Source organism: Leptodactylus fuscus, chromosome 11 (assembly GCF_031893055.1).
Source record: "Leptodactylus fuscus isolate aLepFus1 chromosome 11, aLepFus1.hap2, whole genome shotgun sequence".
In the NCBI taxonomy this organism is placed as follows: domain Eukaryota; kingdom Metazoa; phylum Chordata; class Amphibia; order Anura; family Leptodactylidae; genus Leptodactylus; species Leptodactylus fuscus.
In genome coordinates this window covers 9,217,952-9,237,555 of record NC_134275.1, presented here as the reverse complement: position 1 = coordinate 9,237,555, position 19,604 = coordinate 9,217,952, and the positions used below count along the sequence as shown (strand labels likewise).

Here is a 19,604-nt window from a genome sequence, read left to right as displayed (position 1 = left end):
GGGACATTATACTGTGTGCAGGGGCCACTATGGGGTTTAATACTGTGTGCAGGGGCCACTATGGGGGATAATACTGTGTGCAGGGGCCACTATGGGACATTATACTGTGTGCAGGGGCCACTATGGGACATTATACTGTGTGCAGGGGCCACTATGGGGGATAATACTGTGTGCAGGGGCCACTATGGGGGATAATAGTGTGTGTAGGGGCCACTATGGGACATAATACTGTGTGCAGGAGCCACTAAGGGACATAATACTGTGTGCAGGGGCCACTATGGGGGATACTACTGTGTGCAGGGGCCACTAATGGACATAATACTTTGTGCAGGGGCCACCATGGGACATAATACTGTGTGCAGGGGCCACTATGGGGCATAATACTGTGTGCAGGGGCCACTATGGGGGATAATACTGTGTGCAGGGGCCACTATGGGACATTATACTGTGTGCAGGGGCCACTATGGGACATTATACTGTGTGCAGGGGCCACTATGGGGGATAATACTGTGTGCAGGGGCCACTATGGGGGATAATAGTGTGTGTAGGGGCCACTATGGGACATAATACTGTGTGCAGGGGCCACTATGGGGGATACTACTGTGTGCAGGGGCCACTAATGGACATAATACTTTGTGCAGGGGCCACCATGGGACATAATACTGTGTGCAGGGGCCACTATGGGGCATAATACTGTGTGCAGGGGCCACTATGGGGCATAATACTGTGTGCAGGGGCCACTATGGGGCATAATACTGTGTGCAGGGGCCACTATGGGGCATAATACTGTGTGCAGGGGCCACTATGGGGGATAATACTGTGTGCAGGGGCCACTATGGGACATAATACTGTGTGCAGGAGCCACTATGGGGGATAATACTGTGTGCAGGGGCCACTATGGGGGATAATACTGTGTGCAGGGGCCACTATGGGGGATAATACTGTGTGCAGGGGCCACTAAGGGACATAATACTTTGTGCAGGGGCCACCATGGGACATAATACTGTGTGCAGGAGCCACTATGGGGCATAATACTGTGTGTAGGGGCCACTATGGGGGATAATACTGTGTGCAGGGGCCACTAAGGGACATAATACTTTGTGCAGGGGCCACCATGGGACATAATACTGTGTGCAGGGGCCACTATGGTACATAATACTGTGTGCAGGGGCCACTATGGGGGATAATACTTTGTGCAGGGGGCCACTATGGGGCATAATACTGTGTGCAGGGGCCACTATGGGGCATAATACTGTGCCCCGAGGGGCTCACATAGGGGGGCAAAGCCATAGATAGATCTAGAAATAGATAAATATCAGATATGTGATGGATAGATGGATAGATAGATAGATAGGAGATAGATAAAACTGACCTTTATAACACCCCCCCTCCCCCCCATCCACAGATCATGCCTGGTATTGCATTGTAAAGCCACATGGCTGAGCTGCAGTACCATGTACAAGCTGAACACTTGTGTGGCGCTATTTCGGGAACCTGCTTTAGTAACATCACTGCACAGACACAGGAAAGTTTTTGTTTTTTTTGTTAGTTTTAATAATCCATCAATCTTACAATGTTATAGTGGAAATATTACAATAATGGTATACAGGATATTATCGTCTACTACACCAGTGTGAACCGCGCTGTAAGAGCAGACTCACAGGATGGTGCAGACACTGGCACAGCTGAGAGGACAAGAAATGCAACAAGTCATAAAAAGCTAAAACTCAGTTACACAAAATCTCCATTAATTTGAGCTCATCTTATACCAGATGTACCGCAGCTCTGGATGTGACTAGAGCAGAGTATTAATAGAGATTGGTGTAACTCGTGGAGACATCAGAACTACAAGACCCAGCAAAGATTTGATGCTCGACAATGGAGTTATTAAAACGTTTTTGTTTTTTTATAAAACACGCCATTAGTAAAAAGTGTGAAGATTAAATTATCCAGATTCTGAACCAGAAGAGGGGATGGAGAGAATGGGAGTCGGGGAAAGATCCTCTTTAAGGTTTATCCAGCATTAGGAAGATATGGCCAGTCTCTATAAACAGCTCCACAGCAGACTCGTGGCTGGGTCCAGTAGTGCACCTCCACTGAAGTCCGTGCCAGGCAGCCAGGGGGCAGATGTTGTGTTCAAGCCATTTGTTCCAATCCTAGAGAAACCCTGGTCGATCTGGAGTCATAGAAATTAAATAGAAAGAAAACCCGCAACCTGCACCCACCGTCTAAACACTCAATAGAACTAAAACGCTCCCTAGTGAAGAGACGACGGGCCATAATAAATACACCAAAATAAATACTCACTCCAAAATAAATACTCCATAATAAATACTCCATAATAAATACTCAAGCTAGTTTCTAAGAAGCTTCTATATGGAAACAGGTTGCTCTACTGATTGTAGGCAGGCAGGTAGGCCCCGGACAGAAGCTGCATATAAGCCTGGGGTGGCATCTCCTGGGGCAGAGAGTAAGCTCCCACTTGTGGGTGGAACATGTGCTGCCCTCCAGAGACTTCTCCAAGTTCATCCTTGATGAGGACTTGTCTCCTGTCTCTCTGACGGCGGTTGCAGAACCAGACACGAATCACCTGCAAGAGAAGAGGAGCAAAATTGTAGTGAAACCGAAAAATATATGAGCTGTCCGACCGCTGACGCCGAGGCTTAGATACAAGGACACTGGCCAAGACTAGGATCAAAAGAAGCCAAGAGAAGCCTCAGTAACATCCTGTATTATACTCCAGAGCTGCGCTCACTATTCTGCTGGTACAGTCACTGTGTACATACATTACATTACTTATCCTGTATTATACTCCAGAGCTGCGCTCACTATTCTGCTGGTGCAGTCACTGTGTACATACATTACATTACTTATCCTGTATTATACTCCAGAGCTGCGCTCACTATTCTGCTGGTACAGTCACTGTGTACATACATTACATTACTTATCCTGTATTATACTCCAGAGCTGCACTCACTATTCTGCTGGTACAGTCACTGTGTACATACATTACATTACTTATCCTGTATTATACTCCAGAGCTGCGCTCACTATTCTGCTGGTACAGTCACTGTGTACATACATTACATTACTTATCCTGTATTATACCCCAGAGCTGCGCTCACTATTCTGCTGGTACAGTCACTGTACAGTACAAGTAATGTATGCACCAGGAGAATAGTGAGCACGGCTCTGGAGTATAATACTGCTTCTTCATCCTGTGGTAATCGATTACTTACATCCTTATCCATGTGAAGATCTTGAGCCATTTGATCCAGTTCTTGAGCGTTCGGATTCATGTTCTTCATGTAGTAGCTCTCCAGGGTCCTCTTCACCACGGTCTCAATACTGGTCCTCTTCTTCCTCTTTTTGAGCTGCACCATGGCCTGCTCCCAATTCACCGTCTGAAATTGAAAGTTTAAGAGTAAGGCTAAGTTATAAAGGGCAGGTGCATGAGGTATAGGGGGTGCACACGCCATAAAGTGCCCCTGGTGCATGAGGTATGGGGGGGGGGAGGGGTTTCTTATTTATGAGGAATAGAGTGTTGCAAAACAGGGAGCCCAACATTAGTGAAAAAAGGGAGAAAGGGGGAACAGGGAAAAACACAGCTCGATACAGGAAGCAAAAAATATGTATTTTTCAATTGTCCACATTTGAACATTAGGACGACCCCTTGCCTGACCCTGCCCTCTTACCGCCAGAATGTTCTTGTTTTTCTTGCCGTCCTCTACCCACCGCTCCAGCAGGGGCCTCAGCTGACACATGTTTTTGAAGCTTAGCTGGAAGGACTCGAACCTACAGATGGTTGTCTGACTGAACGGCTTCCCTGTAAGACAAGAAGAATACATGAAGGCTCCAAGATATGGAAACTAGAGAGCCTAGAATGATGTCTGCTACAACTCTCTACATGCTATAGAAGTCACTTACCATAGAGATAGCCTAGGGCATGGCCAGCCTCCGCCTGTGTGTAGCCCATGTTAACGCGCTTCTGCTTAAACAATTTGGCAAACTCCTCCATTTCCTTCTTGGTGGGCACTTTCTTCAGGAGGAAGAAAACAAAGACGTTACCACTACACCGCGCACATAGCAGTGCCCATAAAGCTAAACACACAGGGAGAACTACAAGTACATTAATATCCCTGCTGGCTGTCAGTGACTAGAGACATTCTGGTTAGGAAGTCTATGGCCCAACACCTCACTGTGGAGGGTTTGTTAGGGTATGTTCACACGGCACAAAATGGATTCCGCATGTGAACACATTGCACGGCTAGCCACGACGGGCACTGCACCGGCATCCCGTCACAGCATTCCACTCCAGATTGGGCCGAATGAATGGTCCTAATCGGGAGGGAGTCTCGCACTGCGGATGCCGTGGGAAGAAGGGGCATGTCGCTTCTTTAAACTACTAGCTAGCGGAAAAAAGAAGTGAGCGGCTCCCACTGAAGACAAATAACACATACAGTAAAGTGAACTAGCCCTTACAGTTGCAATACGTCTATAGTCAAATCTCTCCTGTTCTAATTAGATTCTGATACAATGTATCAGACTGGAGCCCAACATTGTCTACATTGGATACATTGTAACACATCCTTAACTGTTTAGTGTCTGTACAATGCTCTTCTATAGCAAACAGATCCTGATTAACTTACAGTTACAAAAGAAACCTCCCCCTCCCCCCAGCAGGTGCAATTAGCATTTCTAAGGTGTGAAGCTAAAGGTTAGCCCCCTCACAATGACCAGGTCAGGGTTAATCCCATAGTACAAGACACTACATCAGGGACACACAAGCAGACCACTATATAGTCCCATTAATAGTCCGTTTTTTTTGCCCCCAATTTTAAAGACTTTAGAGCAAGTAGCCCCCACACCCACCCTACATATTCTAGTGTATGCCCCTTTAAGGACCAGATACAAGATGGCTGGTTCATAGTTAGATCTGTCCCTTTAATCATCCATATTTCCCCAAAGTAACTACAACACCTAAAAGTTAAAGACACGAGAATTGCTGGGACTTGTGGTGCTTACCTGATCCCCAGGCACCCTCTCTCCATCACAGAGTTGCTCCAGATTCAAGGCCAGGCTGACTGGAGGCTCCTCGGGCAGTTTGTGGTCAGTCGGGGGATTGCTGTCGCAGAGTCTGTCCTCATGGTTTGATGCTGCGGGCTCTTGCAGAGTGTGCGGGCTCCGTTGGTTTGTAGTCGGGTTCACATTGTTGTCGGGGACTAAGAAGCTTTGCTGGGGGTGGTTGCTGTTGCTGACGTTGGCGCCCCTTTGCCACAAGTAGTTATTCCAATTGGGGTATGGATATTGGCCAAAGGGTACGACGTTGAGGTGTGCTTCCCAAGCTCGACCCTGAACTTCATGCACATCTTCCTCCTTAACCTTGTCCACATTACTGTAGGCGTCCTCCCTCACCTGGGCTAGGGGTGCATGAAGGCCCAGGTAATTGGGGTGGTCCAGGGGAGGATGATGAAGAGGAGGAGGGTGATGCAGAGGAGGAGGGTAGGAGTAACAGCCCGTGACTTGAGGCTGCTGTTCCCCGATTGGCTGCATTGAGAATTTCCCAACAGGAAAGGATTGGGAGTGAGGAGGAGGAGGAGGAATTAAATTCCCAAAAGAGTCTGGCACCATCCCGTGGCTGGGGTGGGAACTGGGATACCCTTGGTCATTCATGATTCCCCTAGAAAAATCCGGAGGGGTTAAAAATAAAGACGGGCAAAAAACCAAGACCCTCGATGGAAGAAGATGGAGGAAAGAAATAAAAAGTTTCCAAAAAGTTTAAAATTTCTCCAAAGAGATCGCAGTCTAGAGAAGGTCCCGGAGAAGAAGGTCCTGCAAGTGACAGCTCGGAAGATCCACAAGTCTGACTCCAAAGGCATGAAAGGGACCCTTGGAAGAAGCTATTTAAAGCCCCTGGCCCCGCCCCTCTTGATAGTCATGGTAATTGCCCTAATCAGCTCCTTCCCCCTCACCCCGCACCCCTTTTACACCTTGCTGGGATTACATTATTGTTGTTTTTTAAATTCTTTCCCTCTTTTTCACTCCTCATTTTCTCAAAATTATCATCCCAGACTTGGTTATTAATGTTAGAAGGGGGCAATTTAACCCAATAATGTGAATCCTGGGTGCAGGTAATGAGCCTCCTGTGCATAAGAGCTGGTGCCCAGCAGGCTGCCCCTTGGCCTCTCATGGGACCTGGTTTAGTATTTTGCCCCCACATCAGTGGGATCCATTTCCCAATTATTTAGTCGCAATAAAACCATCAGTTCCAGGATATATTATTATTGATGGCTCCTGCCTGGGAAGGACCTGCAGCAGCTTTAGCCCTACAGTCCCAGACAGGGAACATTCTCATGGTGCCACAATATTAAGGTTGTGCAAAAATTGGCAGAAAAAAACAAATTTTGACCACAAGGTATTACTTCAAAGCAGGTGTCTATATTCACATAGGGGATTGAACTAAGATCCCACAGTATATAAATATATCCATATTGTAAGATAAGATAATCCTTTAATAGTCCCACCATGGGGAAATTCAATAGCAGTACCCCATATTGTATAAGTATACCCATATTATTCCAGCATGAAGATATTATAAGTATACCCATATGATATCAGTGTCCCATATTATTACACATTTTGCTTACATTTGTAAGGTTAGATAATCTGCCTGGGAGAAACCAGCTCTCCCTTCTGACCAGAACACTATAGTGATTTTACATTCGGAGATGCAGCCACTTTGCATTGGTCCACTAGGGGGCGCATTAGACCACATACACCTGATTTGTGACCGCCCAGGGGTACAAGCACCACTAAATGTCTGTATTGCATGTAATATTTAGGAATTGTCTCTCACTGATGATTTCTTGTTGAGATTTAGAGATGTGATTTGCTATTTGTAAATGTAACCTATCCCCCAACTATAGAGGTTTGTGGGGCACCCAGCATGGGGGGGTCGGGGGTGGCTTGTCCTACATTATATACAACCACCAAAGAGCACCGGCTTTCCAACTCTTGTGTGTTTTTGTGGTCTTTGGTGTCCCAGTGTTTGTGAAGGGCTCCGTCCTCATCACTCTGGAGCTTCATTATCTTAAGCAAAGGGGCAGAGGTGAGAAAACTGATTAGAACTGACCTATACATTATTTTTATGTATATCTCATTTTATTGTATTTTTACATACACAAGAGAGAGGCTTATTCATAGACTGACATGGAATAGGTAACACCTGTTAATAGAACAGAAAGAAACATACATGTTACCTAGATTAAGGGTGTAAAGACCCAGAGAGAACAGAAAATAACATTCAAGATTGGAATCTCTTGAACAATCAGGAAAAAAATGAATCTGAAATTGGGGCATTTGAGATTAAACATATGTATAACTAACAGACATCAATGACATTTATAAATCAAGAATGTAGTACATTCAACCATGACCACCAATATCACAAGTAGCAATTCTACTGCCAACAACAACCAAGAGAACCCCTGAATGATGGCCACCTAGAACTTTAGACATAGTAATTTCAGTTGTTTTTTTTTTTAACATTGAAAGTTTTACAAATTTTACAAAACCAGAGTGAGGGGGGGGGAAGGGGGGGGAAGGGGGGGGAGGGGGAAAGGGGGGGGGAAGGGGGAAAGGAGGGGGAAAGGGGGAAAGGGGGGGGAGGGGGAAAAGGGGGGGAAGGGTCAAAACCCTGGGGGAGAAAGAGGAGGGGTGGAAAGGGGGAGGTGAAAGATGGGAAATGGGCAAAAAACAAACAAACGCTCTGGTGCAGTAGAGCTACGAAACAAAACATATGCAGAAACCTCGAAACATGTGAGTATCAATTGTCAGGTAAAATAAAGATAAAATTGAACAAACAAACCGCACAGGGAGACATTACACAGGGGACACAGAAGGGAAGAGGGAACGGAAATCGCCAGAGTAATGAAAATGGTTCCAAAGGAGCCAAGTCTGTTGATGCTTGGTATCATCCTGGCGGGGCTCAGCTACGAGGGTCTCCATAGTTCGCAAGGCAAGAACCTCATTCAGCCAACAAATGAGCGAGGGAGGGGTCGTGGACTTCCAAAGCCTGGGAATGACCGAGCGAGCTGCCACTAATAAAAATCCAAGAAGTCTACGGGTGGATTTACGAAACGTCCGCGAGAACAGGGAAAGAAGTAGTGGCGCCAGATCATCCTCTAAGTCAATCCCCGTCACCTGTAGAATAACCTGTCTGACCCCAGTCCAGAAGGGGTGTAGGAGAGGACATCCCCACCAGATGTGGGCCATCGTGCCGCGGTCGGAGAGACATCTCCAGCATCTATCAGAGGTGGAGGGGTAAATATCATGTAGGAGGACCGGGACCCTATACCATCTGGAAAGTATTTTGAAATTGGTCTCCTGCGCCCTACACGATATGGAGAAAGTAGGACACGCACGAAGGGCCGATGACCACACACCAGGAGGGAATGAGACCCCTAATTCCCTCTCCCACCCGATAGTAAATGACGGAAGCGAATCCTCAGCCCCATCCATTAAAAGACCATAAAGAAGGGAGACAGTATGGGAGGGAGGGGAGGAAGAGATACAGAAACGTTCGAATGGCAACAGGGGTCTATGAAGGTCCCGAGAAGACCGTAAAGAAGAGTAGAAATGGGAGAGTTGGGCGTATTGCCAATGAAAGAGAGGCGTATCTGGACAGGAGGTTTGGGTCAGAATCTCAGAGCCGGAAAGAAGCGAGGACGTCGAAGTGACCTGCTTGAAGCAGAGGGTGGGAGAACCCACACGGTGAGATAAAAAGGAAGAGCCCAATGCTGCAGAAAAGTCCGGGTTACCCGATATAGGAGTAGTAATTCCGGTTTTGCTCTTTTCTTCCAGTTTGGTAAAAATGAGATCCATCCATTGTTTTCTCCTAATATAATTTGCCTTAACCCTTTCAGCAATCTGCAATACCCCAAGAAATGATTGTGTTTGCCAAGTACCTGAAGATGTAGAGAATTGGGATGGGCTCACCCAAGCAGAGGTTGGAGTTAGCCTAGCAGGTCTATCTGGTAAGATGCCATCTACAGCAATGTCTTGGGAGATTTGGCTGGAGATTGTTGTTTTAGATCCTGAAGATTGAGAACTGTTGTATTTTGTCTTTCAGGCCATAGTGTTAGCCAGACAACTATCTGCCGCTTTGAGTCCGCACAGCTGAGCCTCAAGAACATGTGCAAGCTGAGGGGATTGCTGCAGGATTGGCTCAATAAAGTGAAAGCAGATCCCAAATTCTTAGAGGTGAGAAGTCCTGACACAGGGTCCTCTTGTGAGCAGAACTTTCTCCTGTTTATCCTTACATAGAGTTTATGGCACTTCTATGGGGATCTCTAGTACAGCTTGACCCCATTGTATATCCAATGTTAGGGGTGCAAGGATAGGTTCAGGGATCCATGTCATGTGTACCAATAGCTTATTGTCTACATTTTACCCAAAAGATCAGCAGCAGAGGACCTCCAGTGCCGCAGAAACGGAAGCGCAGAACCAGCATTGACCCCCTAGCAAGAAGTCACCTGGAGAACTATTATAGTTATTGCCAGAAGCCAGGGCCGGAGGAGATTGCACAGATTTCTGAAAATATCAATTTAGAGACATGCGTAAGAGGATCGGATTAGTCTAGATGGATTGATGGACTTTAGGGGTTATTGGTCATTTTTTAATACCATTTTTATTTATTTCTTGACAGGTGACACGAGCCTGGTTCTGCAACAGGCGACAGAAAGCAAAGCGTCAAATGCACCCGTACCTGAGGCAGAACGGCATCAAGGTCTGCGAGATGGCCCAGCCCATTGCACCTCCCAATGCTGCACCTTTCACCATGTCACAGGCAGCGCCCCTGCAAGGCTTTGCTCCGGCCATCATGGGACCCCAACTCTGCCCTGTGAATGCCAACAGCCCATATCTGATGAGAAGTCCATCTCCAAGCTCTGCCATCCGTGGTCACATTTCATAGGATGATCTTTGGGGTGGCCCCCCAGCTGTTTTACCCCTCCAGGCTTGTCTTATCCTCGCTTTACCTTCTGCTGCCCCTCCCCATCTTCCCTTATATCCCCATCTAAGATTTGTTGCTTTCTCTGTAGATTTTGTCATCAGAATATTTGTTCATTTATTTTATGTCCTATATTCCCGCAGAAACTTTCTCCAAGAGAATCTCCTAAGGTTTGGTCTCCCCAAAGAACGAAGGCACTTATCATTGATAGATCTAGAAATAAATAAATATCAGATTTCTATCAATTAGATAGATAGATAGATAGATAGATAGATAGATAGATAGATAGATAGGAGATAGATAGAAAAACAATTGTGCAGAGCAGCACCAGAAAAAAAACTTGACCCGGTCAGTTGGTGCAAGTTCCAAGTGATCAGGCGTATGACCACATGTAGATAATTTAGAAAATGAACAGAACGCCAAAAATAAATCAAAGATCTGTCTATCTATCTATCTAATATCTGATATTTATCTATTTCTAGATTTATCTATGAATGGCTTTGCCCAGGGCGGCCGATAGGCCAGTATTACTGGTACTGGCGTCAGGGGCCTGGCAAAATTGAAAAATGGAGGGGGCCCGGTTTTGGCTCGCCACCGTGCACCGGCCCCCTGGCGCCCGCAGCAGTCATTCAGGGCCGGCGTCAGCGCAGGGCATAGTCGGGCAAGTGCCGGGGTCCTCAGAGCCTCTGGGGGCCCCCCGGCACTTGCCCGCCCCAGCACTTGCCGGTCCCGATTTCAGCTTATCGGTGTCTGTCGGACGCCGATGAGCTGAATACATACGCGATTAAAGCAGGAGCTGTGACAGCTCAGCTCCTGCTTTAAACGCTGCTGCCCGGCTTCGGCGTGTGTAGGCGCGATGTGACGTCATCCCATCGCGCCTACAATTATGTCAGTGGAGTGAGCAGAGAGAGGAGCGGCGGGGGAGCGATGGAAGAAGTAAGTGTGTTTGTTTTGTGTTTAACATTAAGATGAAACATAATGAAGGGGCCCATGAAACTGGGGGGCAAATGAAGGGTAGGGGGTGAACAGCATGACACCGTGGAAGATGAAGGGGGGGGGGGAGAATGGCATGACACTAGGGCAGATGAAGGGGGGTGGAATGGCATGACACTGGGGCAGATGAAGAGGGTGGGGAGAGAAAGGCATGACACTGGGGCAGATGAAGGGGGGGGGGAAAATAGCATGACACTGGGGCAGAAGAAGGGGGTGGGGAGAGAATGGCATGACACTGGGGCAGATGAAGGGGGGGAGAATGGCATTACACTGGGGCAGATGAAGGGGGGGAGAATGGCATGACACTGGGGCAGATGAAGGGGGGGGGAATGGCATGACACTGGGGCAGATGAAGGGGGTGGGGAGAGAATGGCATGACACTGGGGCAGATGAAGGGGGGGAGAATGGCATGACACTGGGGCAGATGAAGGGGGTGGGGAGAGAACGTCATGACACTGGGACAGATGAAGGGGGTGGGGAGAGAACGGCATGACACTGGGGCAGATGAAGGGGGTGGGGAGAGAACGGCATGACACTGGAGCAGATGAAGGGGGGGGGGAGAATGGCATTACACTGGGGCAGATGAAGGAGGGGAGAATGGCATGACACTGGGGCAGATGAAGGGGGGAATGTCATGACACTGGGGCAGATGAAGGGGGGGGGAATGGCATGACACTGGGGCAGAATGGCATGACACTGAGGAAGATGAAGGGGGGGAATGGCATGACACTCGGGCAGATGGGGGGGAACGGCATGACAATGGGGCAGAGACAGGGGGACATGAAACTGTGGGCAGTTGAAAGGGGGCGAACAGCATGAAACTGGGGACAGAGATGGAGGGGGGGGGGCATGAATCTGGGGGCAGAGGAAGGGTGTATATGAAACAGGGGGAGAGATGGAGGGGAGGCATATAATTTACGGGTGACTGTAGGAGGATTATACTGTGTGGGAGCACATGAAAAATGAATGAGAATGGGCGGAGTCAACAGAAAAGTAGGCGGGGCTAAATTTGATGCGGCGCACAGAGCACGCCACACATTTTCTCCCTCTTTCTCCTCTTCAGAAGTTGGGAGGTAATACATAATTGGTATGTCACAAAATAAAGTAGTTTTAAAATGGGGGGGGGCATACACTTAGGCTGTATGGGGCCCCAAAATTTCTGATGGCGGCCCTGGCTTTGCCCCCCGGGGCACAGGTCGCAGCCTCCACTGATATTACTACCACTAAATGTCTATATTACATGTAATGTTTAGGAATTGTCTCTCATTGATGATTTCTTGTTGAGATTTAGAGATGTGATTTGCTATTTGCACATGTAACCTATCCCCCAACTATAGAGGTTTGTGGGGCACCGAGCATGGGGGGTCGGGAGTGGCTTGTCCTACATTATTATACAACCACCAAACACTTCATCTACATCCCAATACATGGTCTATGGCGTCCCATTGTTTGAGAATGACTCGGCATCTTGGAGCTTCATTATCATAACCAAAGGGGCAGAGGTGAGAAAACTGATTAAATACTGACCAGGGGCGTAACTGCCATAGAGGCGGCTGCCACAGGGCCCAGGGGCCCCGGTGACAGCCGCTACCGCTGTGTTTTTTTGGTTTTTTTTTGTTTTTTTTTTAAATAGGCCGTTACGGGCCCTATTCACTTGCCGATCCTGGCTGGGCCGGGATCGGTAAGTGACACCGCGGGCCCCACAAATACTATCATTATACTCGGGGGTCTTTGCAGACCCCCGAGTATAATGATCGGCGGCCCAGGAGAGGTAAGGGAACATAACAAACAGTGTTACCTCTCCACGATCCTGCCAAGCCTCCTTCCTGACGTCCTTTCTGACGTCTCTGACGTCACATGAACCCGGCCTGCGTCCCGGGTCATGTGACGTCTGACGTCATTTCAGAAGGACGACAGCGGAGAAGACAGCGTAGAAGCCGGGGGAAAGGTAAGTAACAGTAATTTTTTATGTTTTTATTCCCCCGGGTCTCCGATTATTATACTCTGGGGTCTAAAAAGACCCCAGAGTATAATAATTGTTTATGGGTGTCCACTATGGGGTATAATACTGTGTGCAGGGACCACTATGGGACATTATACTGTGTGCAGGGGCCACTATGGGGGATAATACTGTGTGCAGGAGCCACTATGGGACATAATACTGTGTGCAGGGGCCACTATGGGACATAATACTGTGTGCAGGGGCCACTATGGGACATAATACTGTGTGCAGGGGCCACTATGGGGGATAATACTGTGTGCAGGGGCCACTATGGGACATAATACTGTGTGCAGGGACCACTATGGGACATTATACTGTGTGCAGGGGCCACTATGGGGGATAATACTGTGTGCAGGGGCCACTATGGGGGATAATACTGTGTGCACGGGCCACTATGGGACATAATACTGTGTGCAGGGGCCACTATGGGGCATAATACTGTGTGCAGGGACCACTATGGGACATTATACTGTGTGCAGGGGCCACTATGGGGTATAATACTGTGTGCAGGGGCCACTATGGGGGATAATACTGTGTGCAGGGGCCACTATGGGACATTATACTGTGTGCAGGGGCCACTATGGGGGATAATACTGTGTGCAGGGGCCACTATGGGGGATAATAGTGTGTGTAGGGGCCACTATGGGGGAAAATACTGTGTGCAGGGGCCACTATGGAGGATAATACTGTGTGCAGGGGCCACTATGGGGGATAATACTGTGTGCAGGGGCCACTATGGGGGATAATAGTGTGTGTAGGGGCCACTATGGGACATAATACTGTGTGCAGGAGCCACTAAGGGACATAATACTTTGTGCAGGGGCCACCATGGGACATAATACTGTGTGCAGGGGCCACTATGGGGGATACTACTGTGTGCAGGGGCCACTAATGGACATAATACTTTGTGCAGGGGCCACCATGGGACATAATACTGTGTGCAGGGGCCACTATGGGACATAATACTGTGTGCAGGGGCCACTATGGGACATAATACTGTGTGCAGGGACCACTATGGGACATTATACTGTGTGCAGGGGCCACTATGGGGGATAATACTGTGTGCAGGGGCCACTATGGGGGATAATACTGTGTGCACGGGCCACTATGGGACATAATACTGTGTGCAGGGGCCACTATGGGGCATAATACTGTGTGCAGGGACCACTATGGGACATTATACTGTGTGCAGGGGCCACTATGGGGTATAATACTGTGTGCAGGGGCCACTATGGGGGATAATACTGTGTGCAGGGGCCACTATGGGACATTATACTGTGTGCAGGGGCCACTATGGGGGATAATACTGTGTGCAGGGGCCACTATGGGGGATAATAGTGTGTGTAGGGGCCACTATGGGACATAATACTGTGTGCAGGAGCCACTAAGGGACATAATACTTTGTGCAGGGGCCACCATGGGACATAATACGGTGTGCAGGGGCCACTATGGGGCATAATACTGTGTGCAGGGGCCACTATGGGGCATAATACTGTGTGCAGGGGCCACTATGGGGCATAATACTGTGTGCAGGGGCCACTATGGGGGATAATCGTGTGTGCAGGGGCCACTATGGGGGATAATACTGTGTGCAGGAGCCACTATGGGGGATAATACTGTTTGCAGGGGCCACTATGGGGGATAATACTGTGTGCAGGGGCCACTATGGGGGATAATACTGTGTGCAGGGGCCACTAAGGGACATAATACTTTGTGCAGGGGCCACCATGGGACATAATACTGTGTGCAGGAGCCACTATGGGGCATAATACTGTGTGTAGGGGCCACTATGGGGGATAATACTGTGTGCAGGGGCCACTAAGGGACATAATACTGTGTGCAGGGGCCACTATGGTACATAATACTGTGTGCAGGGGCCACTATGGGGGATAATACTTTGTGCAGGGGCCACTATGGGGCATAATACTGTGTGCAGGGGCCACTATGGGGCATAATACTGTGTGCAGGAGCCACTAAGGGACATAATACTGTGTGCAGGGGCCACTATGGTACATAATACTGTGTGCAGGGGCCACTATGGGGGATAATACTTTGTGCAGGGGCCACTATGGGGCATAATACTGTGTGCAGGGGCCACTATGGGGCATAATACTGTGCCCCGAGGGGCTCACATAGGGGGGCAAAGCCATAGATAGATCTAGAAATAGATAAATATCAGATATGTGATGGATAGATGGATAGATAGATAGGAGATAGATAAAACTGACCTTTATAACACCCCCCCCCCCCTATCCACAGATCTTGCCTGGTATTGCATTGTAAAGCCACATGGCTGAGCTGCAGTACCATGTACAAGCTGAACACTTGTGTGGCGCTATTTCGGGAACCTGCTTTAGTAACATCACTGCACAGACACAGGAAAGTTTTTGTTTTTTTTGTTAGTTTTAATAATCCATCAATCTTACAATGTTATAGTGGAAATATTACAATAATGGTATACAGGATATTATCTCCTACTACACCAGTGTGAACCGCGCTGTAAGAGCAGACTCACAGGATGGTGCAGACACTGGCACAGCTGAGAGGACAAGAAATGCAACAAGTCATAAAAAGCTAAAACTCAGTTACACAAAATCTCCATTAATTTGAGCTCATCTTATACCAGATGTACCGCAGCTCTGGATGTGACTAGAGCAGAGTATTAATAGAGATTGGTGTAACTCGTGGAGACATCAGAACTACAAGTCCCAGCAGAGATTTGATGCTCGACAATGGAGTTATTAAAACGTTTTTGTTTTTTATAAAACACGCCATTAGTAAAAAGTGTGAAGATTAAATTATCCAGATTCTGAACCAGAAGAGGGGATGGAGAGAATGGGAGTTGGGGAAAGATCCTCTTTAAGGTTTATCCAGCATTAGGAAGATATGGCCAGTCTCTATAAACAGCTCCACAGCAGATTCGTGGCTGGGTCCAGTAGTGCACCTCCACTGAAGTCCGTGCCAGGCAGCCAGGGGGCAGATGTTGTGTTCAAGCCATTTGTTCCAATCCTAGAGAAACCCTGGTCGATCTGGAGTCATAGAAATTAAATAGAAAGAAAACCCGCAACCTGCACCCACCGTCTAAACACTCAATAGAACTAAAACGCTCCATAGTGAAGAGACGACGGGCCAAATTAATACACCAAAATAAATACTCCAAAATAAATAAATACTCCAAAATAAATACTCAAGCCAGTTTCTAAGAAGCTTCCATATGGAAACAGGTTGCTCTACTGATTGTAGGCAGGCAGGTAGGCCCCGGACAGAAGCTGCATATAAGCCTGGGGTGGCATCTCCTGGGGCAGAGAGTAAGCTCCCACTTGTGGGTGGAACATGTGCTGCCCTTCAGAGACTTCTCCAAGTTCATCCTTGATGAGGACTTGTCTCCTGTCTCTCTGACGGCGGTTGCAGAACCAGACACGAATCACCTGCAAGAGAAGAGGAGCAAAATTGTAGTGAAACCGAAAAATATATGAGCTGTCCGACCGCTGACGCCGAGGCTTAGATACAAGGACACTGGCCAAGACTAGGATCAAAAGAAGCCAAGAGAAGCCTCAGTAACATCCTGTATTATACTTCAGAGCTGCGCTCACTATTCTGCTGGTGCAGTCACTGTGTACATACATTACATTACTTATCCTGTATTCTACTCCAGAGCTGCACTCACTATTCTGCTGGTGCAGTCACTGTACAGTACAAGTAATGTATGCACCAGGAGAATAGTGAGCGCAGCTCTGGAGTATAATACTGCTTCTTCATCCTGTGGTGATCGATTACTTACATCCTTATCCATGTGAAGTTTTATAGCCATTTCAGATAGTTCTTGAGTGTTCGGTTTATTGTTCTTCATGTAGTAGCTCTCCAGGATCCTCTTTACCACGGCGTCAATATTGGTCCTCTTCTTCCTCTTTTTGAGCTGCACCATGGCCTGCTCCCGATTCACCGTCTGAAATTGAAAGTTTAAGAGTAAGGCTAAGTTATAAAGGGCAGGTGCATGAGGTATAGGGGGTGCACACGCCATAAAGTGCCCCTGGTGCATGAGGTATGGGGGGGGGGGGAGGGGTTTCTTATTTATGAGGAATAGAGTGTTGCAAAACAGGGAGCCCAACATTAGGATGACCCCTTGCCTGACCCTGCCCTCTTACCGCCAGAAGGTTCTTGTTTTTCTCGCCGTCCTCTACCCACCGCTCCAGCACGGGCCTCAGCTGACACATGTTTTTGAAGCTTAGCTGGAAGGACTCGAACCTACAGATGGTTGTCTGACTGAACGTCTTCCCTGTAAGACAAGAAGAATACATGAAGGCTCCAAGATATGGAAACTAGAGAGCCTAGAATGATGTCTGCTACAACTCTCTACATGCTATAGAAGTCACTTACCATAGAGATAGCCGAGGTCATTGCCAACTTCATTTTGTGTGTAGCCCCTGTTAACGCGCTTCTGCTTAAACTGTTTGGCAAACTCCTCCATTTCCTTCTTGGTGGGCACCTTTTTCAGGAGGAAGAGAACAAACACGTTACCACTACACCGCGCACATAGCAGTGCCCATAAAGCTAAACACACAGGGAGAACTACAAGTACATTAAGATCCCTGCTGGCTGTCAGTGACTAGAGACATTCTGGTTAGGAAGTCTATGGCCCAACACCTCACTGTGGAGGATTTGTTACAGTTGCACTAAATCCAGACAAATCTCTCCTGTACGGATTACATTCTGATACAATGTATCAGACTGGAGCACAACATTATCTACACTGGATACATTGTAACACATCCTTAACCGTTTAGTGTCTGTACAATAGTGTCTGTTCTATAGCAGCAAACAGATCCTGATTAACTTACAGTTACAAAAGAAACCTCCCCCTCCCCCCAGCAGGTACAATTAGCATTTCTAAGGTGTGAAGCTAAAGGTTAGCCCCCTCACAATGACCAGGTCAGGGTTAATCCCATAGTACAAGACACTACATCAGGGACACACAAGCAGACCACTATATAGTCCCATTAATAGTCCGTTTTTTTTGCCCCCAATTTTTAAGACTTTAGAGCAAGTAGCCCCCACACCCATCCTACATATTCTAGTGTATGCCCCTTTAAGGACCAGATACAAGGGATTCCTCAATAAACACACGGGCCTATGTAACAAACACTAGCTCTATGCAGGACCGTATAAAGATACAAATAACCAATATGTAAAAGTATTTTGAATACACTTTATCAAAATATATAAAAATTCATTGTGATCAGCAGATATAGATGGAACAACAGTGAATACACGGATGTAAACCAATTATGCAAGCACCGGACCAGGCATTAATATATTGAATAACAAATCCAATCCAAAAGGGGAGGAAAAAACTATAAATGATCATTTACTTTTAAGTACAAAGATGATTGAGAACAATATTTGCTATACCTCTACCCATCTGGATGTATGTGTAAAAATTTTGATTACAGGGAAAACAGGGACAATCCAAAGCCACACAAAAGTAAGTATGTCAAAGAAACACCCAGCCTATTAGTTTGTAAATAAATATAGATATAGCATTACTTTAAATAACATAGATACTGGATGCCATTTGTACAGGAATCTCCAAAAAAAATGCATGTACGGTCAAAAAAGTCCTATTAGATCGTATATTCTCATGTATACACACACTGTGGATAATGTCAGGAATCAAATAGCAATAAACAGCCAAATGTAGTCACCAAATAATTATATCACGGTGTATGTAAAGTACTAACAATCAACTAATGGAGAGAAATCCAAATTACCAAACATACATAGAATAGCAAAAGGTCCCATTAATAGTCCGTTTTTTTTGCCCCCAATTTTAAAGACTTTAGAGCAAGTAGCCCCCACACCCACCCTACATATTCTAGTGTATGCCCCTTTAAGGACCAGATACAAGATGGCTGGTTCATAGTTAGATTTGTCCCTTTAATCATCAATATTTCCCCAAAGTAACTACAACACCTAAAAGTTAAAGACACGAGAATTGCTGGGACTTGTGGTGCTTACCTGATCCCCAGGCACCCTCTCTCCATCACAGAGTTCCTCCAGATTCAAGGCCAGGCTGACTGGAGGCTCCTCGGGCAGTTTGTGGTCAGTCGGGGGATTGCTGTCGCAGAGTCTGTCCTCATGGTTTGATGCTGCGGGCTCTTGCAGAGTGTGCGGGCTCTGTTGGTTTGTAGTCGGGTTCACATTGTTGTCGGCGACTAAGAAGCTTTGCTGGGGGTGGTTGCTGTTGTTGGCGCCCCTTTGCCACAAGTAGTTATTCCAATTGGGGTATGGATATTGGCCAAAGGGTACGACGTTGAGGTGTGCTTGCCAAGATTGACCTTGAACTTCATGCACATCTCCCTCCTTAACCTTGTCCACATTACTGTAGGCGTCCTCCCTCACCTGGGCTAGGGGTGCATGAAGGCCCAGGTAATTGGGGTGGTCCAGGCGAGAAGGAGAAGGATGGTGGGGGTACCAGCCCATGACCTGAGGCTGCTGCTCCCCGACAGGAGGCATTGCGAAATCCCCGGCATCCAACTTCAACACAGGAAAGGATTGGGATGGGGGAGGAGGATGAAAATTCCCAAAAGAGTCCTGCACCAT

General features: G+C 47.3%; 1 protein-coding gene across 1 annotated transcript; it reads right to left on the bottom strand.

The window, feature by feature from the left end:
* Positions 1-16,234: 16,234 nt before the first annotated feature.
* LOC142184749 (POU domain, class 5, transcription factor 1.1-like) lies at positions 16,235-19,604 on the bottom strand. Its single transcript, XM_075259809.1, has 5 exons — positions 19,020-19,604; positions 17,382-17,490; positions 17,150-17,280; positions 16,786-16,950; positions 16,235-16,432 (listed from the first exon to the last, which is right to left on the bottom strand). The coding sequence occupies exons 1-5, from the start codon at positions 19,602-19,604 to the stop codon at positions 16,235-16,237; spliced, it is 1,188 nt and encodes a 395-aa protein (XP_075115910.1).